Genomic DNA, 27,458 nt, shown 5'->3' with positions numbered 1-27,458 from the left:
AGTTTCTTCTTATGACAGGCAAAGATTGTGAGGAATTTGAGACTGAAAGATGGTATCTTGATTCAGGTTGTAGCAACCATATGGTTGGCAACAAGAATTGGCTCTATGAATTTGATGAAAATTATAGGGACACTGTGAAACTTGGAGATGATTCAAAGATGAATGTTGTAGGCAAGGGAAATATCAAGCTAAGAATCAATGGTAGGGTACATGTTATAACTGAAGTGTACTATATTCCAGGCCTAAAGACCAACCTTCTAAGCATTGGTCAAATTCAACAGAAGAATGTCACAATCATCTTCAAGAATGATACCTGCAAGATCTTTCATGATGACAAGGGTTTGCTGTTCACCTCACAGATGTCAGGTAACAGGATGTACACTTTGACTGCTACAGTTATCTCACCCAAATGCTTAACAGTTTCAAAAGAGGATTGGTCACAGTTATGGCATGATAGATATGCACATTTGAGTGTTAAAGGCCTAAATGTGCTAGCTAAAAAGAATATGGTAGATGGATTACCAGTATTGAAAGAAATTGAGTACAAGTGTGAAGATTGCTTGACTGGCAAGCAACACAGAGAAGTCATTCCTAAGCAAGCTGTGTGGAGGGCAAATGAGAGGTTGGAGCTGGTACACTCTGACATATGTGGTCCCATAAACCCTACAAGCAATGGAGGCAACAGCAATCAAGGCATCAAAAGACAATTAACTGCTGCTTACACTCCACAGCAAAATGGAGTTTCTGAAAGAAAAAATAGAACATTGATGAATATGGTTAGAAGCATGCTAGCTGGTAAGAAAGTACCTAAAGTGTTTTGGCCTGAAGCTGTGAAATGGGCTACTTATGTCATGAATAGAAGCCCTACCCTATCTGTTAAAAACATGACTCCTCAGGAAGCTTGGAGTGGGAAGAAGCCTAATGTGCAGCACTTTAGGGTTTTTGGGTGCTTGGCATTTGTTCATGTACCAGACAGTCAGAGGATTAAGCTGGATAACAAGAGTGTTAAATGCATACATCTTGGAATAAGTGATGAATCCAAGGCCTACAAACTGTATGATCCAGAGAAAAAGAAAATTCTAGTCAGCAGAGATGTAATTTTTGAAGAAAAGAAAGGGTGGGATTGGAACAAATTAGAAGACAAGAGACATAGTGAGTTTGTTGATGAGCCTGAAGAAGAGAATAGTGAATCAGTCAATGATTTAGACAACAATGTAGAAGATGGTGGAAGTGATTCAGATGCAAGTCTCCCTTCAAACCCTATTCAAACTCCAAATGACTCTGAAGATGATGATCTTGATGTGCAAGCCTCAACTTCATTAGGTCCAAGAAATAGAAGACCACCAGTTAGTCACAATGACTATGTATCTGGTAGTGAGTTAGATAATGATGATCTGCACAACTTGGCTACTTATACACAAGCTGAAGATCCAAAGACATATGCAGAAGCTGAGAAACAAGGTGTATGGAGAACTGCAATGGATCAGGAGATGGAGTCCATTAAAAGTAATAACACTTGGGAATTGACAACCCTACCTGCAGGATCCAATGCAATTGGAGTCAAATGGATTTTCAAGACTAAGTACAATGAAAAGGGTGAAATTGAGAAGCATAAAGCTAGACTGGTTGCTAAGGGATATACTCAGAAGCATGGAATAGATTAAAATGAGGTTTTTGCTCCTGTAGCTAGATGGGATACTATAAGAACAATCCTTGCTCTTGCTGCAAAAGAGAGCTGGAATGTGTTTCAATTGGATGTAAAAAGTGCTTTTTTACATGGTGACTTAGCTGAAGACATCTATGTTGAGCAACCTCTTGGATATCAGATGGGAAATAAGAATAGTGTGTATAAATTGAAGAAGGCCCTCTATGGTTTGAAACAGGCTCCAAGAGCATGGTACAGCAAAATTGAAGGGTACTTCAATGATGAGAAGTTTGAAAAATGTCCTCATGAACATACTTTATTTGTGAAGTATGATAGAACTGGTAAGATTCTGATTGTTAGCTTATATGTTGATGATTTGATATGCACTGGAAATGACTTGCACATGATACAAGCATTCAAAGAATCTATGAAAAAGAGGTTTGCAATGACTGACTTAGGAAAGATGAAGTACTTTCTTGGAGTGGAAGTTATTCAATCTAAGGAAGGAATATTCATAAATCAGCACAAATATGCAGTTGAGATATTGAAGAGGTTTGGCATGGAACATTGTAATGAGGTTTGCAGTCCTATAGTGCCTGGATCCAAGCTTGTCAAAAATGAAAATGAAAGTGCTGCAGATGCTAGAGAATACAAGCAGATGGTGGGTAGCTTGATGTATCTGCTAGCTACCAGGCCTGACTTAGCTTTCTCTGTGTGCTTGGTTGCTAGATTTATGGATAGACCTACTGAGCTTCATGTCACAGCTGTTAAAAGAATAATGAGGTATTTGAAGGGTACTCTTGCTGATGGAATAATGTACAGTCATAAGTCAGATGAAGCCAAATTGGTTGGATGGTCTGACTCTGATTATGCTGGAGATTTAGATGATAGGAAGAGTACTTCTGGATATGTGTTCATGATTGGAACTGGTGCAGTCTCTTGGTCTTCAAAGAAGCAGCCCATTGTAACTTTGTCCACCACTGAGGCTGAGTATGTTGCAGCTTCACTATGTGCTTGCCAAGGATTATGGTTAAGAAATGTCATGAGTCATTTGAAGGTTGAACAAAGAGAGGTAACTGTTGTCTACTGTGATAATAGTTCATCCATAAAGTTGTCCAAGAATCCAATTATGCATGGTAGATGCAAACATATTGATGTTAGATTTCACTTCCTGAGGAATCTTGCAAAGGAAGGCACAATTGAGCTCAAGCACTGTCCATCTCAGGAGCAGCTTGCTGATATAATGACAAAACCATTGAAGATTGATGCATTCTACAAATTGAAGGCTGGTTTAGGGATGAAGAATACAGTGAAATGATAGTGTGAAGTGTGCTTGTGGAATTGGTCAGGTTGTCTGTGTAGCCTGCAGCAGTTGGCTGTGTGCTTGACTGGCCTAACCAGCTTGCAGGCCTGCCTGTTGGCCTAGGCGCGCGCGCAGTTTTCTTGTTTTGGCTTGCTAGTGTGTTTGCCTTAGCTTGGCCTAGCAATTTCCTCTAGGTTTTGTATAGTTTGCTGTTTGTTTTTGTAATTGTAGGGTTATACAATTAGGGGAGGATATGTTGGATATTGTATATTGGGCCTAGAATTATGCAAGCCCAATATCAAGTGTTTGTACTTTAAGCCCAATGCTTGTATATGACACATTGCCTATATAAAGTATGTGTGGTGATCATTAGTAATCAATGAGAAAGATCCCTTAATCATAACAATATACTGGTCTAAAATATGATGACATGATATGTTTTGAATGATGTTTTTGATGGAGTTTGTTTACAATTCCATCGATATTGGATTGTTCCCATTATCAAATATATACCACATCATTTAAAATGTATCACATGCCAATTTTTTAGTTCAAAAATATGTTGGATGATAGATTTCATTTTTTTTAAAACTTATCATTTTTATAACATCCGCTACTTAAGTAGCAGAAATAGAAAATTGAAAACTAGCATGGCGCACAAGAAGCACGTGAGGCGCCAAAAGAAATTTCCAAGCTATGGACCATCTACATGGCCTTACATTTTTCATAAGACAACTGACTATGGTCTGGCAAGTGCACAGTTTGTCATCGAGTAATAAATTCTCAATTGAATGAGTTCGTCTCCACAGAGATCGTGCCAAAACGATTATTTTCCGTTAGGAATTAAATATTAAAGATACTTTGCATTCGCTGTGGTTTTTGAAAAGGTTTTGAAACAGAAATATATAATATAAGATAAGAGAATTTAGATAAGGAAATATAGGTTAAGTGCTTTCGAATCCCTCCTATACTCCTGCTTGGTAACTGATGTTATATTGCTTAGTATTTCTTTTATTATCTGGCGTATTGATCATCAAGTAGTGAAATGTGTCGTCGCATACTAAAATCACCCTATTGCAATCGAAAACGCTAATACTAAACCAATGATAAGAGAACCCTTGTTTGTCACGTGTTAATTAGCCTTTAAAAATTCTCAACGTTAACCTTACCTTGATTGAACGGCTGTAGAACCTGCAAAAATTAACTATTTGTACCATTAATCCTTTGCCCCTAACCTCGGGTACTTCTACTACCGTTCTCAATGCTGGCTAGCTATATACTCTCTTAGTTCGGGATTAGAAGTATTGTCAGGAGATCACTTAACCCTTATGTTTCATTCAATAATATGTCCGGTATTACGAATAGTAATTAATAGATAATAATAGATAATAAACTGAATAGTAATTAATGCAAACTTTTTCTAACCAAATTACATAGTCTCAAGCATATATAGAGGAGTTCATCTACTCGACTTAACTTAAAGAGATTTAGATACTCATAGACATATTAAAACAGAAGAGTAAAAATATACATACAAAATAACTTTGATTCCTTGTTGAGGAAGTTACGTCTCCCTATGGTGGGGAGAGTCGCCTTCCCTCGAGGGCTCCTTAGCCCTCCTTGCTTCCCCTCCTTTGCTCCTTAGAGACTTATAGTTCTTTAAATTTATGAATGAATAATTGTGGTGGATGAGAGCTCTATTTATAGTTGATTTGGACTTGGGCTTCACACACCATCGTGGCACGGTGCACTCCATCGTGGCACAATGTCTCATAGAGATGCATCGTGGTACGATGCCCTCTATCGTGGCACGATGGGATTGATTTCTTTCCAAAATTTCGCAGATTTTCTTCAATTGTTTTTGGCAAAACACATGTGTTGAGATCAAACTTACGATAAGTATGTAAAAATATAGTGACTAAAAAGTTTGAATAAAAAAAGTGACTCATAAAATGCAGATTTACTTTATATATTTATCTTATAATTTCTTTTATATAATTTGCTTTCAAAATTTAATTATTTTCATTAGTAAATTATACCTATAAACTCAGTCCTCCTTAAACATAATTTGTGTCTCTTTCTCTACTGGATTTGAATTCTGTGCGGTTAACTACATGTAGTCAGTAAATTTGGTCCGTCTGATCAAGATCAAACGGTTCAGATTTTAAGATTAATTTTAATTATAAAATTTGATCTTAAAATTTGAACTATCTAATCTTGATCAAGCAATTTACATATAGTCGACTGCACTGCAGTCAATATATTATGATTGTAGTGAACCCCAATCGTCCCTACTATGTGTCATATTAGCTAAGAATGATTGCAGTGAACCCCAATCCGTCCCTACTATGTGTCATAGAAGCTAAGATGTTTCTAGCATACCATCACACACCACATGTGGAAAGAAAAAATATCTAAGAAGTTTTTTTGACTAAAAAAACATCTAAGAAGTTTATTACCTCTATTTTTGCCATACCTTAAACACCAATATTATACATACAACCATGGAAGTTTATCCTAAGAATTTTCACATTGCTGTTTTTCCATGGCTTGCTTTTGGTCACATAAGTCCATTCTTTGAGCTTGCTAAACTTATAGCTCAAAAGGGTCACAAAATTTCCTTTATTTCAACACCTAGAAACATGAAACGTCTCTCTAAACTACCTCAAAATTTACAACCTTTGGTAAACTTGATAGAACTTCCACTTCCTCATATAGAAAATCTCCCTAAGAATGCAGAAGCCACTATGGACATTCCAACACACATTGTTCCATATCTCAAGAAAGCATTTGATAGTCTTCAACAACCTTTGATTGAATTTTTGGAAAAATCCAAACCTGATTGCTTCATATATGACTTTGCACCTTATTGGTTACCACCAATATTATCAAAGCTTGGCATCTTAAGTATATTTTTCTCAATTTATAGTGCATTTGGTATGTCTTTTGCAGTGGAATTCATACTTGGAAGAAAGTCAAATGATGATGACAGTATTCTTTCTGCTGTACACTATGAACAAAATGAATCTGGTGTTTCAGATATGCTCAGAGTCAAAGAAACCCTTTTTGGTGCTGATTTTATTGCTATAAGAAGTTGCATGGAGATTGAAGGTAAGTATCTTGAATCACTTGAAAATTTGAGCAAGAAAAAAGTTATTCCAGTTGGATTATTGCCACCTTCACTACAATTCAGTGAGGACAAAAAGGATGAGAATTGGTATACAATCTTTAAGTGGTTGGATAAACAGGTACTCCCTTTGTTCCTTTTTATTTGTCATTTTAGATTTCTATATGCCAACGCACAACTTTGATCACTGATATCTTTAAGTGGTTGGATAAACAGGAAAAAAAGTCAGTGATTTATGTTGCATTTGGAAGTGAAGTGACATTAAGTGATGAAGAATTTTTTGAGATAGCTAAAGGATTAGAGTTATCTAGTTTTCCTTTTCTTTGGATTGTGAAAAACCAAGTTAAACATGATTGGCTTGTTGAGAATCAATTAAATAAGAATGGATTAATTTGGAGTAATTGGGCACCACAGTTGAGAATCTTAGCACATGAGTCAATTGGAGGATTTTTAACACACTGTGGTTGGAGTTCAGTGATAGAGAGTCTTAAATTTGGATGTCCACTTATTATGTTACCATTTGAAAATGAACAAGGTTTAATTTCTAAACATATGGAAGAAAAAATGGTAGGGGTGAAAGTAAATAGATATGATGGGAAATGTACTAGAGATTCAGTGACCAAAGCATTGAGATCAGTGATGGTAAAGGAGGAAGGAAAGAGCTATAGAAGTAATGCAGAAGAGATGAGCAAGATAGTTGGAGACATGGAGTTGCACCAAAATTATTTAGATGAATTTGTTGATTATGTGGAGCAACAAATCCCTTCCTCTATGCATTAGTACTTTCTTTTTTCTTTTTAGAGTGAGTCCCGCGAGCTTAGCTCGGTTGGTAAGGACATTGCATTATATATCCACGGGGCCGGGGTTCGAACCCCGGTCATCCCACTTATCCACCTTAAAGGTGGAATTTATAGCCACTAGGCTACATAACAAAAATGTCTAAGGTTTAGAGTCATATTATAATGTAATAATCAAAGTGCATTGGAATTTGGTGGTTCCTTTGCTCTTCTTTATGTATTGCATAGTAATGCTGCCTAGTGCAAACTTTCTTTCAATATGCAATTTAAGTTTTTTGATTCAGTGATTTCTATAGATTTAATGCCTTAGAATATCAAGGAAACTAGTCTAAAATCTCGAAATGGGTATTTAGGAGTGAAATTGAAAGCCTTTTACATGCTATCGAGCGCCTCTGGGAAAGGATTGTCTCCGGTGATGTAAGAGTCTAGTTAATTTCCAGCCCTTGATTTAGCAAGATGGGGAGAAGGAAAAAAAAAAAGAAAAGTAGATTTAAGGGTGAAGATTTTCCACTTAAAAACATGAGAAAAAAAAATCACAGGAGGCAATCCTTTTCCATTACTAGCTAGCAGCCGAATAATCTTGTCCTTAAATTGAAATGAATGGTTAAGTTTTTTTATTGAATATTTTTTGTTTTGCATCAAGCTCTTATTTGTATGAATTTCATGCCACATCCAGATTTTGAATCCAACAGATAGAATAGGGACATGAAGGATTTATGCTTTCATATTTATCAACTTTACATTAACACGACATTAGGCGCGTGCAACACCTCACATTATATTCAGAAAAATGAATGCATTACACTCAATTCGTCCCAAAGAATACAATTCGTATGCAAGGAACAATCCTAATCTTCGAAGGTTTCTTAACATCATCTATAGTTAACTTGTGGTAATGGGAAAACACATTTAGTAATCCATTGTAATGGTCTAAATAGTATCGCCCTTTTCTTGCGCCAGAACCAAATAGCAGCATTGTATTGTTCATTCAGAACCTTTCGCGTGGCAGCCTTCCAATCATATTTCTCCATCTCATTACGCGCAGCCTTTCCCATGGTTTCTCTCAACTCTTTGTTGAACGAAAGGGGTTTCAATTTACTCAAACAGTCATCAAGATCACCTGGATTATAGAGGTAGCCGGTTTTACCTTCTTGATCCGCAGGGATTATATCTGGAATGCCTCCTGCTCGTGCTGCCACACCACGGTATCCCTGAAGACATGGCCTCCAAAACAACGAATCCAAGTGTCTCTGACTCTGAAGGCATGACAAATACATCTCCACTAGCATATTCTTCCCCTAGTAACATTCCTGTGAATACTACAGGCATACCTTCAAACATTTTCTCCAGCTCCTCCCTTGTAGTATTGTTTTCGGTGGTTAAGAACTCAGTTCTACTAAAATTTACTAAAGTATATTCTTATATCGTCATGTGATCAAATATAACACACTCATAAAATTTGAATTTTGTATTTTATTCTTTTAATTATTTCTTAAATAATCAAAAATCATATAAGCGTGACTATATAATTACGTGACCATGGAAGTCTTGCTCTACCAAGTAGAATATTTTGTCTTTTTTTTTATAAAAAAAAAAAAAGAAACTCAGAATCAAGAAAGTTGAAATAACTAACTAACAAACAAAGTTGAAATAACTAACTATAACAAACAAAGTAGAAAACCGTTATTGAGTTAGTTATAGGATCTTATATATAAATATCCACGTTAGTTCATTTTCTCAAGTCATTGTTTTGTTTGATATCTCTCTTTCTCTCTCTCTCTCTCTCAAGAACCATTTTTCAGTGCACTAGCTCTTCAAACCATGGCGCATCCATTGCAAAATCGAGTAGCTCCTGAACCACTGCAGGTAGAACAACCAGCTGAAGGAGGAGGAGGAGGTGGTGGACCGCCAAGAGGAGGAGGAGGAGGAGATGGAGGACTTTCATTCAGAGTCAAAGTTCTACTTGGAACTGTTTTTCTCATCAGTCTCTTTGTAAGAACTTCTTCATCTTCATCTTTCTGTCTTTCTTTCTTTCTTTCTTTCTTTCTTTCTTTCTTTCTTTCTCAATCACATGGAAATATTGTTTCTTCTTTCATCTTTCTTTCTTTCTTTCTCAATCATGATGATTCTCATTTGCATGTTTGTGTTATATACTTACTGTTATCTATCTTCATCTTTCTTTCTAAATGATTGATGAACAAAGCAGAACATATATACATAGTACTGTACTTATATATTATGAATGATTAATTAATTATTTCAGTTCAAATTTACAATTCCACATTTTGTATGCTATATATTGTGCTATTTATAATTAATTAATCATTTTTTTTTTTGATAAAAAATTAATTAATCATTCTCATGGACTTGTTTTGGCATTTGATTTTGTGTTTTTTTTAATATATTATGAAAAATGTTATGATTAATGTATTGTATATATCTCGATTCATTAAAGCAGAATATATGTAGTGTACTAATTATTAATATTATTATTTGTGTTCAAATTTGCAATTCCTCATTCTGAATATGCTATATTGTGGTATTAATATTAATTAATTAATCTCATGGACATTTTTTGGCATTTAATTTATATTCTGAAAAATGTTATGATTAATATATTGTTTTTAATTTGATCAGGCATTAATTGTCTTCCTGGTATTTGGAAGCGACCACCAGACTGGAGACACACCACCACCATCACAATCGCCATTACCATGACAGTAACCGGCGATCCATTCAGGCCGGCCATTTAATTCATCTTCATTAGCGAATATGCACAAGAATAAAGTGTTCCTTCTATTTTGCTTTCAGTATGTTGATACTATAGTAGCATTTTACCAATGCTAACTATGTAGTAGTATATGTAGTAGTGATGGTGTTAATATGCACAATATTGTTCATCATTACTTAGTTTTTTACTTTTTAGTTTTATGCATGTAATATGAAGGAAACATATCCAGTTATTGTTTACAGTATAACATGGAACACATTCATGATGTGCATTTGTCCATAAATAATAATAATAAAGTCATTCATATTCATAAGCTAGCTCTCTTTTTTACCTTTTGGTTATATTATAATTGCACATACTCAGTGTAGAAATATTTATGAAATTTTGATTTCTTTTATTTGGTTGGATGATTGAAGAAAATTAAATCCCTATATGTTTTGCATTGAGCTCTTATTTGTATGAATTTCATGCCACATCCAACAGAGATTTTGAATCAACATAGGTAAATTAAATACAAAATAGATAGAATAGGCGCGCACCTCACCATATTGTAACTTATATTATATTCAGAAAAATGAATGCATTACACGCAATTGACCACACATTCATCCCAAAGAATACAATTTTTATGTGAACTCAAACCTAGAAAGGAACAATCCTAATCTTGGAAGGTTTCCTAACATCATCTATAGTTAACTTGCGGTGATGGGAAAACACGTTTAGCAATCCATTGTAAGGGTCTAAATAGTATCGCCCTTTTCTTGCGCCAGAACCAAATAGCAGCATTGTATTGTTCATTGCGAACCTTTCGCGTGGCTGCCTTCCAATCAAATTTCTCCATCTCCTTACGCGCAGCTTTTCCCATGGTTTCTCTTAACTCTTTGTCGAACAAAAGGGGTTTCAATTTACTCAAACAGTCGTCAAGATCGCCTGGATTATAGAGGTAGCCGGTTTTACCTTCTTGATCTGCAGGGATTATATCTGGAATGCCTCCTGCGCGTGCTGCGACCACAGGTATCCCTGAAGACATGGCCTCCAAAACAACAAATCCAAGTGTCTCTGACTCTGAAGGCATAACGAATATATCTCCACTAGCATATGCTTGAGAGAGTTCTTCTCCTAGTAACATTCCTGTGAATACCACAGGCATACCTTCAAACATTTTCTCCAGCTCCTCCCTGGTAATATTTTGTTTTTCGGAAGTTAAGAACTCGTACTATTAAAAGTTACCAAAGTGTTTACATTTAAGATTGCTTTATCTAGAGCGGGAAGAAAATGAATTATAAATAAAAATAATTGAAATGAGAGCAGAAATAGCCATAGAGAAAGACCTCAAAGGAAAAAGAATAAAGGTCTGTTTGGGTAAACAACATAATTAAGCAGTTATAATAAGATAAACAGTTATCATATAAGTGTTTATGTATAACGTAATTTAACAATCAAAGAAAAATTTCAGTCAAGCTGTTTTCATGTAAGCAATAAGTTATCTTCAAAACTTATCCTGGAGAGCTTATTAAAAATAGCTTAAAACAATTTCCGAACATATCATAAAATGTTTCTGCAAGATCACTCAAACACTCCGGCAAGTGCTTATGCTAATAAATAACCTAAAGTAATTGTTTATAAGCCAATCCAAGCGCACCCTAAATATGAAGCAAGAAAATCTTTTTCTTGATGACAATTGGCCATTATATGATTTGAAGTGGAAGAGGTACGAATAAAAAAGTGTTCGTTAAAAGCCACAGAATACAACTGGAATGGATAATTAGAGATATGTCATAATAGGTCACCTGTACGGTCCATCTCCGATGAAAGCAATTCGAGCTTCAGGAAGCTTATCCATGAGTCTGCAAAACCACGTGGTTCAGATGTCAAAGGCAGCGTAGTAATAAAGATATTCATACGAAAGATATATTATTTTTCATGGTAAGAAATATCAGAGAAGTTAAGCAAATTGCAAGATGAAGTTTGTTCTACCCTTTGAGAAAATCTAAACTCTTTTCAACTCCAAGCCGTCCAACATGAACTATCAAAGGCTTCTCAGGTTCACCATTGCTGTAAGAATAAAATGAAACCAATCATTACCAAAACTTGTAGATAACAAAAAAAATGACAAAGGTTCAAACCTCAGTCTTAATCGCATTTCATGTGAACGGTATCGAGGATGGAAACTTTCAGAATCAACACCTTTGTTCCAAAGACGAATCTTATTAGCTGTATATCAACAAGAGAACCAAATCAGTCTCTAAATTTTGCTGCATTGACAAAGGCGTGCTGAGAATAAGCGGATTTCAAGTTCACCTGCTGTTACTCTAGCCGCTTGAAGATCCCTCCCAATGGCAACAGATGGCACCAGAGTCAGGTCAGCTGCTCTGTGAAGAAATTCTACATAAAACATAAAAAAATCATGTTATGCTCGCAAAAATTCTGTGTCCAAATCCGAAAATTAAGCAAGAAATTATTCATACTTATGACCAACCACATTGGTTTCACCAGCCAACTAAAGGTATATCTTGGAATGTACCTGAAGACCCAATAAGATTAAAAATAAGCAAAACCCTGAAAATCGTAAACGGAAGAGACACACTATCTAAAATGGTTAATATATTCTGAAAATTTGAAATCTGACTGAAACTTACACTGGTATATGGGTATGATAGGACATGACAATTGGAACACATAAAAGTTTTGCAATGATAAGAGCACCAAAAACCTGAAAATAAGGTAGTATCAGACATGCAATGTGACAAATAAATCTTCACAACTACATTATCCTTATTAACACAAACATTTAATAAATTATGATATAGAAGAATTGCGACCAACCATTATGCCTGGTGATGATGCATGTATTATGTCAGGCTTGAACCGAGCTACCTCTGAAATTATTCTTGGACTAAGTGCTAAAGAGAGGGGTACGTTCTGATACCAAGGGAGTGGAAAGCTGAATTTCCGATTTGTGTGTGGAATATGAAAAGTATTAGTATAAAACATTGTACTGATAGTTTTAAAAAAATACATGAATAAGCAAATCAAATCTTGTGATTATGGTAATGAAGAGTTTAATTTGATACACTAAAAAGTTTTACACTATCGATTAATCACAGTCAATCACGTTTGTGACATTAGAAGTGGTTATAATTGAAGTCAAATGTTTCTAATGATCTAAGTCATCTGACGATTATGATTGATGACATTGTAAAAAACAGTGACAGTATATATGAATTAAATCCATTAAGATAATAGGGAATCTTATAATTATTATACCAACTCTACATAATTGAGCCTCCGCTACGTAATTCAAACACACGAACATCATTATTGCTCTTTATGATAGTAATCATACTTTTAAAGAGCATATCCACCAACTACTCACATTCTAAATTGAAATATGAACATCAAAAATCATAAAAGGATGATAATAGGAAAGTCATAACCATAAACACTTATGAGTGAAATCTTAAAAGTAAATGCACATCATATGCTAGCAGAAGACGTGGTAAGGGGATGACAGTTGATAAATATATGATTCAAAAACAATAAATTTATAATAAGTAGAGCAATGAGATGAAAAAGAGATATCAGCTAAGCAAATAAAACAGATCGGTTTTAGCAACCTCCAAGATCCTATTACTTTGGCTCCATGAAATTCTTGGGGCACTCCTTTATGCGTTGTCACAACAATCACCTATAACAAACAAACGCAAGTAGTTAGTATGCAATGTAAATGTTGAAAGAATATATTCACAATGGAGAAGCTATCTATTCCGGATTTTCTTTGAATTATTGGGAGTACTATACAGTAAACACCAAAAATTAAAGGTAAATAATAAACATGTGGATACCGTGATACAAAACAAGTAGAAAAGTTACCTCATCTCCCATTTCACGAAGGCATTTGATAAAATTCTGAAACCGGTTTTTGTATCCTGAGACATATCTGCAAAATAGATGTCACCGAGAACATGAAGATACATATCTTTTTTCGGCACAGATAACATGACACATCTTTTGAAAAATGACACATGAATAATGTGAATTTTTGTTCAATCTCATTTCGATTGCAAGGGACACAGAAATTAGAAAACATAGTTGGTTAATTGCTCATCAAAACAATAAAATAGCTAGATGCAACTTTTCTGATAGAGAGACTGCACTAATAGAATGGATATCCAAAACAGATGGTCAAAAAGTCAGCTTAATCTATCTGATGCACATATCTCGATTCCTGCAGACTGTAATCTCAATCCTACTTTAAAACAATATGCAAAGGCAGAGTAGGGTGAAGGAAGCACAGACACTTCAAAGTAATACTCTTAGGATCATAGCTGATCTTCACAATTTATTACATTCATTTATTGAACTTCTATAACAATTTAGATTGGATTACAACAATAATCAGATATGTTATAGTATAGCATATTTTTTATAATTGTTAAGTTATAATATTTAAGTTAATATACAATTTAGTTCCATAGGTGACAACTTATGTTGTTTTCGTCCCTCGAATTGTTCATGTGCACAAACTAGTCCTCAAATGTGTCAACTTCACTAACCCTTCCTTCTGTTTTACGAACCTGTCGTTCTGGCAAGTAGGCAACACGTGGCACTTGATGCTACTACTACGTATTGAACAAAAGGATGAATTAGGGAATCAAGAAAGACGGACTTGTGTTAAGAGTTTGACCCGTTCAGATATTAATTTGTGCATACTAACTTTTTCAGGACCAAAGCAATGCTTGTTGCTACTTTCAAAGGTCAAATTGTATATTAAATCTAATTATCTCTTAATGTCTACAACTATGTATGCTCACTTTCCAAACATCAATTTTGTGATTCACACACTTCCAACTTCTAAACAAATATAAATTCAGATGCACCAAATATCAAACTTTGACATAAAAATACATGCCAACTCAGTAAATTCATCAAACTGTTCCAATTAAATACTAAAACAAAACCATACCAACGAGACCTCAACAAAGAGAGCAATTTGACCTCGTTGGTTTGGTTATAGTGGCTCTTTGTTGGTAATTGCTGCTAAAACTGTTCCAATTCGACGAGTCCTCCTTCTAAAACCAAACCAACTCAATTGCTGCAAAAACGAAAAATTAGAAAAAACAGCAATTGAATCTTGCCTTGTTGGTTTGGTTATAGTGGCTTTTATTGACAAATGTTAGTGGACATTTGTTAGCAGCAAGGATCAAATCTTGAACCTACTTCATACTACTCTTTCAGCGTCTCAACTCATCCCTGAACTACACTTTCAAGGACATTATACCTCTGTAGCACGACACTTCTTATTGAAGACATATCAGTATCCAACACATGTGATTACATTCAATTTTGTAATTTTCTCTAATTATTATCAGTGTCGTGTCCCGTGTCAGTGCTTCATAGCATTATACAACTGGTTATAGTGTTGACTTTGTAGTGTTGGAAACTATGTAACATGAAGAGAAAATTAAGAAGCCGGACAAATCAAAACAATTGCAAGGAGGTTTCAATTTCAACATCAAACACCAAAATTCAATAAAGCATTAGAAAATACAACACAAAATGAATAATACAAATCCAAAACAAAAAGGGACTCACGCAAATGGAGAAGGTTCAACAAAGAGAGCAATTCTTCTCGGCCTCGAATTCGTCTCATTTTCAGCATCAACCAAAGTAGAAGAAGAAGTACCCTCTCCCTTATCCTCTTCTTCAAAAGTATCAGACTCTGTTTTATCCATTTTTGTAGCTTCAAGCACCAAACATTTTCTACCCTTCATAGTTTCTGACCCTTGAAAATAGCACAATCGTGCTTTATTACAAGAATAAGAAATGGGTTTTGGTCCAAATGGGGAAAAAAGTTGAAATTTAAGAGAAGTAATAGAAGGGTATGAAGAACATGATGATGATGATGAAGGGAGAGAAGAATTTATAGAGAGAGTAGTAGAATTCATATTCACAATATAATGAAGAAACAAATTTTACACAATTTGGATAGAATTGATTCGACTATGTGAGAGAAAATCCAACGAAGTTGGAATCAACTTATGAAGGAATGGGAGCTATGTGAATTGGAGCGAATTCTTTTGGAATATACGTTTTTAGATTACTGTAAAATCATTTATGGCATAGCCACTAGGTTTGTTCCGGTGATAAAGAGTTTTAAAAGCATGTTTGAAGTGTTGTTCGATCGTCAACTCTATTATAAACTTAAAAAATACTTTTGTATGACATTGGCAAAGCTTAGGGTATAGGTAGGTAGTATAGTAGTCATTTTGATAAAAAACCTTTGGCTTTGTTTGCTAAAAAATAACAGATAATTGATAAGCTAGTATATAGCGGATAATTTATAAGCTAATTTTTAACTTATAACGAATAAATTAGCCGATTGAATTTATAGTGTCTAATAAAATTAGCGTTGAACTAACTTATAAGTATGAAATGAAATAAAAAGGATATGTCAAAACACTTGTGAAGAAGCAGCAAAATTGAAAGTTTGGAGAGAAGCAATGGAATCAGAAATCAATGCAATTGAATCAAATGCAATGTTTTAAAACCCGGACCGGTGATCGACCCGATCAGACCAGTGGGTCACTGGTTCACTGGTCAGACCAGTGGGTCACTGGTCAGACCGCATGACTATTGACCCGGCTTATATAAAAATTTTAAATATATTAACTTGAATTTCATAACAATAAAATTTAATAAAAAAAAATTTCCTTCAAACTTTTTTCAATAAAATTTCATATATTTAAAAGAAAAAACACAAAAGCTTTTCATTTCATCATTATTTATATTTTGATTCACATATCTAACCGTATAATATTATAATTTAGTCAATAAAAGTATTATTATATCATAATTTTTAATTAGAACAACATAATTTATAAGTCCAAAAAAAATAATACATAATTTAATATATTATATTAAAATAAAACCGTGAATATATATTAAATTAAAAATAATAAGGAAAAAAAATGATCAATGTATTTATTAATACATGCCATGATGTTTTATAATTAATATAGTAGTATAGTAGTATTAAATATATTTCAATTATTTAGAATATCACATAAATGTGAGTGGCCTAGTGGTAATGGTGATGCAACTATATCCAAGTGACTTGAGTTCAACTCCTATATGCAACATATTTAGATTTTTTTGAAATAATGGATTTCTTCTTCAAATCGGTCCGGTTTCACGCGTGCGGGTTAACTCGGTTCCCGGTTCAACCATCAACCCATCCGGGTCACAGCGGTTTTCGGCGGTTTTAAAGCAGAACCGAAGTGGATATTCAAAACCAAATAAAATGAAAAGGGCAAGATAGAGAAGTATAAAGCCAGACTGGTAGCAAAGCAAAATGGGTCGTGTTGCAGCTTGAAGATGTGTGTGTAATGCAATCTCTGGGATATCAGAAAGGGAAAAGTGATGAGGTTTACAAGCTTAAAAAGACCCTATATGGTTTGAAGAAGGCTCCTAGAGATAGAGTCCTACTTCATATCAGGAAAGTTTAAAAGATGCACTCATGAACATACCTTCTTTGTCAAGCAAGGTAGTAATAAAAAGATTATGATAGTTAGCATATATGTAGATGACCTTATCTACACTGGTAATGATGTTCTAATGATGGATGAATTCAAAGCATCAATGAAGGATAAGTTTGCAATGACTGACCTTGGAAATTTGAAGTATTTCCTAGGAGTTGAAGTAAGTCAGAGTGAACAAGGAATTTTCATACATTAGCACAAATATAGTGCTGAAATTCTAAAGAGATTTGGAATGATGTCTGCAACAAAGTATACAAATATAGTGCTGAAATTCTAAAGAGATTTGGAATGATGTCTGCAACAAAGTATGTAGCCCAATTGTCACCGGATGCAAGCTAGTGAAGGATGAAAATGGGAGAGCTACTGATGCTACTACATACAAGCAGATGATTGGATGTTTAATGTATCTCTTAGCTACTAGATCTGACATGACTTTTGCAGTATGTCTGGCTGCTAGATACATGGAGAGGCCAATTGAGATGCATGTAGAAGTGGTTAAAAGAATAATGAGATACTTGAAAGGAACACAGAAGTTTGGTATGTTGTACAAATGCAAGAGCAACACTGATTTAACTCTACAAGGTTGGAGTGACTCAGACTGTGCTGGAGATCATGATGACAGAAAGAGCACATCTGGATATGTGTTTACTTTAGGGGAAAGTGCAATCTGCAGGTCATAAAAAAAAACAACCTATAGTTACTCTATCAACAACTAAAGTTGAGTGTGTATTTGCAGCTTCATGTGCTTGTCAATGCTTATGGTTGAAGAGTGTGCTAGATCACTTGCACATTGAGCAAGCTGGCTGCATTGTTATCAACTGTGATAACAGTTCCTCTATCAAGTTATCTAAGAACCCTATCATACACGGTAGGTGTAAACACATAGATGTGAGATTCCATTTTCTAAGGGATCTAAGCAAAGATGGAGTAGTTGAATTACAATACTGCAAGTCACAGGAGAAGCTAGCAGATATCATGATAAATGCCCTCAAACTTGAAAGTTTCTGCAAATTGAGGGAGGGAATTGGAATGTGTGACTTTCCAAGCTGATTTAGTGTGTTGCTAAAGGATGTATGACTCCTGCATCATCATCATCAGTGCCTTTTCTTGCCTGTTTTTTTCATTACAATTTGCTTATGTTTGTATTTTGCAGTGCTTGTGCTCATGAGCGCGCCTGAGCTTGTGTTTGTTTGTTTCTTGTAGTTTTGCTTTCGTGATTCTTTGTAAGTTTAAGTTGATTAGTTTATAATGATTAGCTTAAGGGAGGGTATGTTAGGAAGCAATTGCTATTGGGCCTAGATTGATTGGGCTTGACTAGTTTTGGCCCAATTGTTGTAAGCCTATATAAGACATTTGTAATGAATGAATAAACGATGGATCATCGATACCAACCAACACTTTCTCATACTCATTTCATAAAAAAAATAAAAAAATTCTCTCTATACACATTATCTCTCCCTTCTCTCTAAATTTCTACTACTCTTTCATTTGTTTCTCTCAAAATTTCTTCTCTATTTGTTATGTTAATTTTAATTTGTTCTAACTATTGATTTGTTATTTGATAGATTTAATTATATTCACAAAAAAAAATGCAAAAAGAAAACAAAAAAATGCAAAAAACAAACAAAAAAGATGAATTATATTCACAAAAAAAACTACATTTGCGGCGGCTTCTTGCTGACGCTAATGTCAAAGTGGGCAAAATAAAAATTTTGTTTCCGGCGGTTTGGGACTAACGCTATTGACCGACAAAAATTTCCGGCGGCTTATGACCGACACAAAACCCCTTTCCAGTGCTTTTTTGACGTTTCCGGCCGGTTTTGGCTGCCACAAATGCTGGAAATTCTTGTAGTGGATGGGGTGGTGGTGGCTGCGACAGATCTGTGATGGGGGTGGTGGTGGTGGCGGTTGCGTTGAATCTGAGTTGCAGGTAATGCGGGGTGTGGTAGTGAGGTGTTGACGTGAAGGTGTTCAATTTGGCGCCGCCGGTGGAGTGTGATTGGTTTTCTACACGTTACAGGATTCTCTGACCGCTTACAAATCTGTTTAGATTTGTTGTAGGAATCTTTTTTGAGGCTCGCTCTGATGGTTTCCAAATCTGCTGAGATTTGCTGGTTTCTTTGTATCTGGTTGACCTCTTTCGCATCAGTGTTGACTGTTTGGAGGCGGACTGCGACCTGAGACTTATCTACCTATGTTTTCATTCTACCGGTGCCCCATCAATTTTGGCTCGCGGAGCTGCTTTTTGGATTCTGATGGGCTAATCACTTTTGATTCGAGATCGGGAGTTAGAGTCTAGTGGTATCTTTATGGGTTGGGTTGATGGTCTTCTTTGGTGGTCTGGAGGCTACGTAGTGTCCTTCTAAGAATGAGATTAGAAGTGAACCTCTATTATACAACGTCTTTGTATTGTAGTTCTGCTTATATACCGATATTAGAAAATTACCAACTAATAAGGATAAATTAGTAAATTTGATGTGATAATCAATTTTATTATATTAGATATAGATATTAGATTATCATAAAAAGCATTTTTAATAGTACAAAGAAAAAAAATCATTTTTTTAAAGCTTAAACAAACGCATCCTAACTGAATTTTGAGCTGCAAGACATATCCTCATGTCAATCTGTGGTCACACTAAAATGTTTGTAATTTTTTATTATAAAATAAAAATGTTTGTAATTTGTGTACGTATATTGGGCCACATATACTCCCTCCGTTCCAAAACATAAGGGAAAATTGGTCAATTTTTTTTGATATATTTGGTTAAAAATTTTGACTAGATACATAAACCTTGTTTGCACTACTAGAAAAAAGACTTTAGAATAAGGGATTCTACTACTGATATCTAAATATCAGAAGTGAAAAACAAACAGACGTGAAAACTCCATATTTCACTACGGGGAAATGGAAAAACAGACGTGGAATCCCCATTATTTTAAATAAAAGTTAATGCAAAAATCAGGATATCACGTCGGGTAAAAAACAAACCGACGTGGAATCCCCATATTTACAACGACGATGGTGTTTACGACGGGTCACCAACCGACGTAAAAAGTCATTTTTACTAGTAGTTAAAACCCCTTTCTGTACTAGTGTTGACAAATTTTCCCTTTATATTTTGGGACAGAGAGAGTATATGAAAAACATATAATCAATTAGTATTTGCCAAATAATAATGTATTTTTTTTATAAGTAGTCGGCGGCTAGAAATTCTACCATTAAAATAGATAATTGGGATAATCGGGATTCGAGCCCGACCCTTGCATATATAATGCATCAACTGAGTTAAGCTCACGAAACATGTCGATTGATTTTGACGAAGAAACATATAGTCAGGCTACAATGTCAAGTTAATCACTTTTAAGCACAATAAAAATCTTGTTAATGACGTTCAAAAAAAAAAAGAAATCATGTTAATGACATTGATGTACAATAAAATGTCCTTGACCATATATATGTTATTGCTAGTAATGATAATTCAATACGAAAGGAATACATTTTTAGAAGATGCTCTTTTTAACTCTGCATACACTTTTTTTGTTTTTTCACCACCAGTTGAATCTGGTTTGAGGGTTAATCAAATCGCGGTCTTCCTTACCAAATTCAGCGTCAATCATCACTAAATCAACTAACGATCGGTTACCCTGCTGACACCTTTAGAGCAAAGTAGTACACCGATAAGACAAATATTATAGGAAGGTATTATTATAGTCCTTAATCCTTATTAAAATCCTTACTAATGACTATTGTAACTTATCTTATCTCCTAGTCAACATGACTTGTCTCCATCATTCTTTCATTTTTACTATAAATTGATATTCACATAATCGTTTTCTATCAAACAAACACATAATCAGCACAAACAAAATGGTTACTAGAAAAACTTCACTACTACTATTACCTTTCTGTTTCATTACTTTTGGTGTCATTTTATCCCAAACTGTTGCAGATGATATACCAAATGGACAAGTTGGTTATGGCTACACTGTCACAACAGTAAACACTGATCCAACAGGAAAATCTTTGACTGCTGACCTTAAACTCATCAATTCTTCCGATGTTTATGGACCTGACATTCCACTCCTCACACTCACTGCCAGGTAACTAACTAACTACCTCAACAACCAATCATAGTTTTTTGTTTTTTCTTGGTTATGTTTATCCATATATTTCTTGCCAGCTATGAAGCGGTGTCTGACACCGACACTTATAATTACATGGTCCGTATCGCGTCTGGTGTCCGTTTATGTGTCTGTGCTTCATAATTCAATTATTATTTTTTTCAAAGAAAGAAAAAACTAACTAAATTTTGATCTTTGAATTGTTGCAGTTTTGAGACTAAGGATAGATTAAGAGTAAGAATCACTGATTCAAAGAATCAAAGATGGGAAATTCCACAAGAAGTGATTCCAAGAAAATCATCATCTCAATCTCACTCTTTTTTCTTACCACAAGATACTCAAAACACAACAGAACACACAATCACACATCCAAGTTCAAGCCTTGTCTTCACACTCCACAGCACAACCCCATTTGGTTTCACCATCACACGAAAATACTCGAAAGATATAATCTTTAACACTCTACCAGATAACTCTAACCCCGAAACTTTTCTCGTGTTTAAAGATCAGTACTTGCAACTTTCTTCCTCTCTACCTGCAAACAGATCTTCTCTGTATGGTATTGGGGAGCATACAAAGAAATCTTTCAAGATACAACCAAACCAAGTTTTGACCCTTTGGAATGAAGATGTTGGTAGTTCCAATGTTGATATGAACACTTATGGCGCTCACCCTTTTTATTTGGATGTGAGAAAAACTACTTCATCTGATGGAATATTCAAAAATGGAACTACACATGGTGTTTTGCTTCTTAATAGTAATGGAATGGATGTTAATTACACCGGTGATCGTATTACTTATAAGGTGATCGGTGGTATTTTTGATTTGTATGTTTTCGCCGGATCAGCTCCTGAATCGGTTTTGGATCAGTATACTGAATTCATCGGTAGGCCTGCTCCTATGCCTTATTGGTCTTTCGGTAAGTGTATTTCTAATGATGTTGTTGATTCAATCATTATATCATCAAATTCCTATATATGCATGCTAATCCACATATCATTGTTACTTAAAACAGGTTTTCAACAGTGTAGATATGGCTACAAAGATGTAAATGATCTGACAGAAGTGGTAGCCAACTATGCAAAAGCTAGTATACCACTTGAAGTTATGTGGACAGATATTGATTACATGGATGCATATAAAGTTTTCACACTTGATCCTGTTAATTTTCCACAAGATAAGATGAAAACTTTTGTTGATACTCTTCACAAAAACGGTCAGAAATATGTCGTTATCGTGGATCCAGGTACCTAATTCTGACACAAAAGTATCTTTCTCTATTAGAGCTATCTTAATGTTTCATTCATCTATGATATGTCATTGATTTGAGGCAAATTTTGTCTGCAGGTATCGGTACAAATAGTACATATGAAACCTTCAATAGAGGTTTGAAAGCCGATATTTACATAAAGAGAAATGGAACCAATTATCTTGGTAAAGTTTGGCCTGGTGAAGTTTACTTTCCTGATTTTATTAATCCTAATAGCCAAAAATGGTGGAGTGAAGAAATCAAGTTATTTAAAGATATTCTTGATTACGATGGTCTTTGGCTTGACATGAATGAGATAGCAAGTTTCATAACTTCTAGTTCCGATCCTGCATCTAAACTTGATAATCCTCCTTACAAAATTCATAGTACAGGAGGTCAACGGCCGATTATCGAAAGAACAGTTCCACCAACAGCTTACCATTATGGTAACATCACTGAGTATGATGCTCACAATTTGTTTGGATTCTATGAAGCCAAAGCGACTAACAAGGCCTTAGTGGATTTATTTGGTAAAAGGCCGTTCGTTTTGAGTAGATCAACTTTTGTCGGCTCCGGCAAGTATACGGCTCATTGGACAGGAGATAATGCTGCTTCATTTAATGACTTAGGATACTCAATCCCAACAATATTGAGCTTTGGCCTCTTTGGTGTTCCTATGGTTGGAGCAGATATCTGTGGCTTCCAAGGAAACACAAATGAAGAACTTTGTCAGCGTTGGATCCAGGTAACAAACACTTATATGATAAGTATTTATGTTATAAGCGCTTAATTAAATTGATTATCCAAACTGGTTTTTGATACTTTTAATTTCTACAATGTAGTTGGGGGCCTTTTACCCGTTTTCAAGAGATCATTCAGATAAAAATTCCAACAGGCAAGAGCTTTACCTTTGGGATTCAGTTGCAGCATCAGCTCGAAAAGTGCTCGGCCTTCGTTACCGCCTTCTTCCACATTTCTACACACAAATGTACCAATCAAATCAAAAAGGGACACCAATTGCGCGACCACTTTTCTTTTCATTCCCCAAGGATACTAATACATATGAAATAAGCTCACAGTTTCTAATAGGCAGAGGTGTTCTAGTCTCACCTGTGGTAGTGGCCGGTGCGGTAACCGTTGATGCATACTTTCCTAAAGGAAATTGGTTTGATCTCTTCAATCTCACGAATTCCGTGGTTGCGGAAACGGGAAAATATGTCACACTTGATGCACCAGCTGATCACATAAATGTGCATCTTGGTGAAGGTAACATTTTACCCTTACAAGGTGAAGCAATGACAACAGAAGCGGCGCGTAACACGCCATTCGAACTATTGGTTGCTTTTGGTAGCAATGGAAATAGTTATGGAAGAGTTTATTTGGATGATGGCGAGTCTTTGAATTTAAGAGGACCTGAAGGGCAATGGACACTTGTTGAATTCTATGGTGAATTGCATAACAATACTGTTTCTGTTAGTTCCAATGTTACTAATGCAAAATTTGCTTTGGATAAAAAATGGATTATTGAAAAGGTAACTTTCTTGGGAATACCTAAGAGTGGTAACTCTAACTCATCTCATTTTGATATCAAAGAAGTTGCAAATTTGACACAGCTTATTGGAGAGCAATTTAAGATTGAGAAGCCAATTGTGTAATGTCATTTTTTGTAACAGAAATAAATTGTTACTCCCTGCCTGCATTAGAGACAGTACCTGTCAGATTGATAAAAATTTGTTAGTCAGATTTTAGTTTTCGATGTAACTTTGATCGCTTATTTTTTAAATGTACCTTCTAATTCTAATTAATGTTATGTTCAACCGTGTTAAACTATTGTTCTCCACTTTACTATTATTTTCCTCACTAATTCTTATTTTATCTGCGTACTTATCATCATCAACTTCTCTTCTAGACTGCGCGCATCTCGTACTACTCCCTCATCTTTGTGCATTTGTACTTCTCTTCTTCTCGCAATCTCGTTTATTCAACCAAATTATTATTACTGTTATTCGACCTTTTCAAGTATTGTTCATTTGATTAAGCATAAGCTATTAGTTCTAGTTTGTGAAGTTAATTTAATAGGAATTCAATAGTTCTTGTAAGAGTTCAACCAAACAATGAGAAGAAGCAAAATATATAAAAGTTTTTTTCTTTCTTTTCTTTGAAATAACCTTTGAGGCCAAAGTAAATGATAGCACTTTGAAAAGGAAATGAGAGGTCCATGCCATTGCTACTAGTAGTGTCTATGCATAAAACCTTTGGCTTCATTCTACATTTGCCTTTGCTATGAATACATAAACAAGGGTTTGGGAAAAGTTCAAGTAACAACATCTTAATCAAAGTGAAACATAGACATGTATATGTACACATAAATAAAAATAAATATAAGTTAGAGGGTTCCCCTTCATTATGCTCAGATGTACACATTTTTCTGCATGTATTGTTATGAAACATAGACATGATGTTCAGATGCACACATTTTTATGATGTTCAGATTCACACATATTTTTCTGCATAATTATGAAACCAATCTAATGATCAATTTCATTTGGTTCATTAATCCACTTAAATATTGGAGTTTTGAATTCTACATCTTATACTATACTAGCAAAATACCCATGTGTACGCACGGGTCGCGCCGTGGCCGCAATATTTTTTTTATCATAGGTCGAGTATTATATAATACGAAATTAGTCCCGTTATAAAATTATTCATCATTATAAAGATTATTGTCCGGTGTATGATAATATGATCGAAAACTGTTTTTCTATTATTTTGAAATAGATGGAGTAGTAATATTAGTGTTATTCATAAAAATTCAAATTTAATTCATCCTTAAATAAAAAAATTAACCTTTTTGCAAGAGAGATTTCTACAATGTATTAAAGATGATCGTTGAAAAAATTAAAAACATTTCAGCGCAAAAATAATAAAAAATCATATTTAATTCATTCATTTTTTAAAATAATTTATCTTTTATGTATCAATGTCAAACATCTATCGTATCCAAGAAATAAAAAGTAGGCACGCATAATAAAAATATGTCCATGCAAAAATTATAAAAAAGTAGGCACATGTAGAGAAACTCTTGCATACTCCCGTGACCAAAAAATAGTATTTGGTCCTTCCAGTCAAACTTTGACAACACATCACATAAAGATTTCTCAAATAAAATAAAATACATAAAAAAAAAATTTAATTTATATGCACCGTCAGTCTAAAGTTATTTTATACATGTGTCCAACAATATACCGACATATTATGTATGATAATTAAAAATACATGATGTGTCACATTAAATAAAAACAATTTAGAATAAACGAGGGATAGACATGTGACATAAAATAGAAAATGAGATATTTAGTTGGAAGATCAAGGTAATCTACGTAGTATATGGAGAGGTTTTTTTTTTTTTTTTTTAACAGAGAAATATGTATCAAAAAATAGAAAGGAAACAAACCCGTTTGAAAAAAATAGAAACAAACCCCGTTTGAAAAGAATAGAAACAAAATTTGATGAGATATTAGTATTTTTTTTTAATAAAATGATGAGATATTAATATATTACTAAAGTTTTTTTTTTAGCCTACAAAGTGATTACTACTGGATTTCTTTTCTGATCTTATAATAGTTTTATACCTGGTGAATTCTTTGCTACACATATTATGTTTATATGCAGATTCGATTTTATCTAGATTTGTTATTTTTTTTTTATTATCAAGATTTGTTATTTTATTTTCCTTGCTATTTAAGCTAAATTAGGGTAGGCTTGATACACACTTTTTGATTGAATAAATTAGAGAGATTTTCTCTTTATAGTGGATTCTAGGGTTTGGTGGATTCCAAATTATTTATCTGGATTCCAGAAATTTGGTAGGTAGGTTTCTCATATTCTTTTCGTAGCTTGAACGGTCATTGGAGATCAACCAATAACTAGGGCAGACCTCTATCTATTGCAAATTGATATGAAGATGGAAGAAACAAAAGCTGCTGTGACGACAAGTAACAAGGTTAGAAATTATCTACATCCAGATATCATACTTTTTATTCTCTCAAAATTGCCTCTAAAATCATTGAAAAGATTTGAATGTGTATGCAAATCATGGGCGACTCTATTTCAAAACTCTTATTTCATGACCATATACCGCAAAAAATTCATATCTAATAGTAACCATTATGATGATACATATCTCGTCCTACAAAATGGTGAGAGACAAGGAGATTATTATTACGGCGAATACCGTTATGAGTTTTATTTGGTCCCTGGCCAGAGGTTTGAAGATAGGATCAAAGTAGATTGGCCACCTCCATTTCAAAAGGATGATTGTGATATTTATATTATGGGCATTGTTAGTATTAATGGCATTCTTTGTCTCAATCAAGGATTCGGAAGACGACTTGTACTTTGGAACCCAACTACTCTTGAATTCAGCGTCATTCCTCGCAGCCCTTTTGTATATGTACCACCCCATGGACACCCTTATTATGAACTTCATGGATTTGGTTATGATCATATAACAAATGACTATAAAGTTATTCGATTTATAGATTCAAATATCATAGTTGAAGATTATGAAGAGATTGTAGATGAAGGTAGATCACCATATGAAACATTCTGGGAGATATAAGAAGTAACTCTTGGAAGAAGCTTGATGTCAATATACCAAATCGTTATTGCTATACTCTAAATCGCCGAATCGGAGTGTACACAAATGGAGTTTGTCATTGGTGGGCTGGAACTGATGATTCACGTAATTTTGAAGAATGTTTGGTGTCTTTTAACTTTAGCATTGAGCAGTTGTTTACAACACCCATGCCCTCATATTTGGTTGCTAGTTGTCCTTTTATATTTGCGGAGAGACAATTGGTGCTTTTAAATGAGTCAATTGTATTGATCTCAAAAAAGAAGTATACAATTCACATATCAATTTTGGGGGAATTCGG

The 27,458-nt window shown here is 34.5% G+C and overlaps 4 protein-coding genes across 4 annotated transcripts; 3 read left to right on the top strand and 1 right to left on the bottom strand.

Moving 5' to 3' along the window:
• Positions 1–5,335: 5,335 nt before the first annotated feature.
• Positions 5,336–7,155, top strand: LOC123888406 (putative UDP-rhamnose:rhamnosyltransferase 1). Its single transcript, XM_045937459.1, has 2 exons — positions 5,336–6,196; positions 6,292–7,155. Exons 1-2 carry the CDS (start codon positions 5,453–5,455, stop codon positions 6,853–6,855), a joined length of 1,308 nt encoding a protein of 435 aa, XP_045793415.1. The 5' UTR covers positions 5,336–5,452; the 3' UTR covers positions 6,856–7,155.
• Positions 7,156–10,089: 2,934 nt separating this feature from the next.
• Positions 10,090–15,792, bottom strand: LOC123888405 (sulfoquinovosyl transferase SQD2-like). Its single transcript, XM_045937458.1, has 11 exons — positions 15,199–15,792; positions 13,477–13,543; positions 13,221–13,291; positions 12,430–12,547; positions 12,243–12,316; positions 12,072–12,127; positions 11,905–11,988; positions 11,730–11,817; positions 11,581–11,658; positions 11,394–11,450; positions 10,090–10,781 (listed from the first exon to the last, which is right to left on the bottom strand). The coding sequence occupies exons 1-11, from the start codon at positions 15,549–15,551 to the stop codon at positions 10,286–10,288; spliced, it is 1,542 nt and encodes a 513-aa protein (XP_045793414.1). The 5' UTR covers positions 15,552–15,792; the 3' UTR covers positions 10,090–10,285.
• Positions 15,793–20,990: 5,198 nt separating this feature from the next.
• Positions 20,991–24,380, top strand: LOC123888403 (alpha-glucosidase-like). Its single transcript, XM_045937457.1, has 5 exons — positions 20,991–21,248; positions 21,479–22,188; positions 22,285–22,515; positions 22,617–23,263; positions 23,361–24,380. The coding sequence occupies exons 1-5, from the start codon at positions 21,016–21,018 to the stop codon at positions 24,171–24,173; spliced, it is 2,634 nt and encodes an 877-aa protein (XP_045793413.1). The 5' UTR covers positions 20,991–21,015; the 3' UTR covers positions 24,174–24,380.
• A 2,105-nt stretch (positions 24,381–26,485) lies between these two features.
• On the top strand, positions 26,486–27,142 carry LOC123891978 (putative F-box protein At3g16210). The gene has a single exon (XM_045941836.1). The coding sequence runs from the start codon at positions 26,486–26,488 to the stop codon at positions 27,140–27,142; it is 657 nt and encodes a 218-aa protein (XP_045797792.1).
• The last annotated feature ends 316 nt before the right edge of the window (positions 27,143–27,458 follow it).

Source organism: Trifolium pratense, linkage group LG6 (assembly GCF_020283565.1).
Source record: "Trifolium pratense cultivar HEN17-A07 linkage group LG6, ARS_RC_1.1, whole genome shotgun sequence".
NCBI lineage: Eukaryota > Viridiplantae > Streptophyta > Magnoliopsida > Fabales > Fabaceae > Trifolium > Trifolium pratense.
This window is presented reverse-complemented; position numbering and strand designations above follow the sequence as displayed.

Bases quoted from the DNA above. Each gene is read 5' to 3' on its own strand.
- LOC123888406 (XM_045937459.1), top strand. From the start codon at position 5,453: ATGGAAGTTTATCCTAAGAATTTTCACATTGCTGTTTTTCCATGGCTT. The intron at 6,197-6,291 runs GTACTCCCTTTG...TTGGATAAACAG, and splicing joins TTAAGTGGTTGGATAAACAG to GAAAAAAAGTCAGTGATTTA.
- LOC123888405 (XM_045937458.1), bottom strand. From the start codon at position 15,551: ATGAATTCTACTACTCTCTCTATAAATTCTTCTCTCCCTTCATCATCA. The intron at 13,292-13,476 runs GTAACTTTTCTA...TGTTTGTTATAG, and splicing joins TTCGTGAAATGGGAGATGAG to GTGATTGTTGTGACAACGCA. The intron at 12,317-12,429 runs GTTGGTCGCAAT...CCTTATTTTCAG, and splicing joins CATCATCACCAGGCATAATG to GTTTTTGGTGCTCTTATCAT.
- LOC123888403 (XM_045937457.1), top strand. From the start codon at position 21,016: ATGGTTACTAGAAAAACTTCACTACTACTATTACCTTTCTGTTTCATT. The intron at 22,516-22,616 runs GTACCTAATTCT...TTTTGTCTGCAG, and splicing joins TGTCGTTATCGTGGATCCAG to GTATCGGTACAAATAGTACA. The intron at 23,264-23,360 runs GTAACAAACACT...TCTACAATGTAG, and splicing joins TTTGTCAGCGTTGGATCCAG to TTGGGGGCCTTTTACCCGTT.
- LOC123891978 (XM_045941836.1), top strand. From the start codon at position 26,486: ATGGAAGAAACAAAAGCTGCTGTGACGACAAGTAACAAGGTTAGAAAT.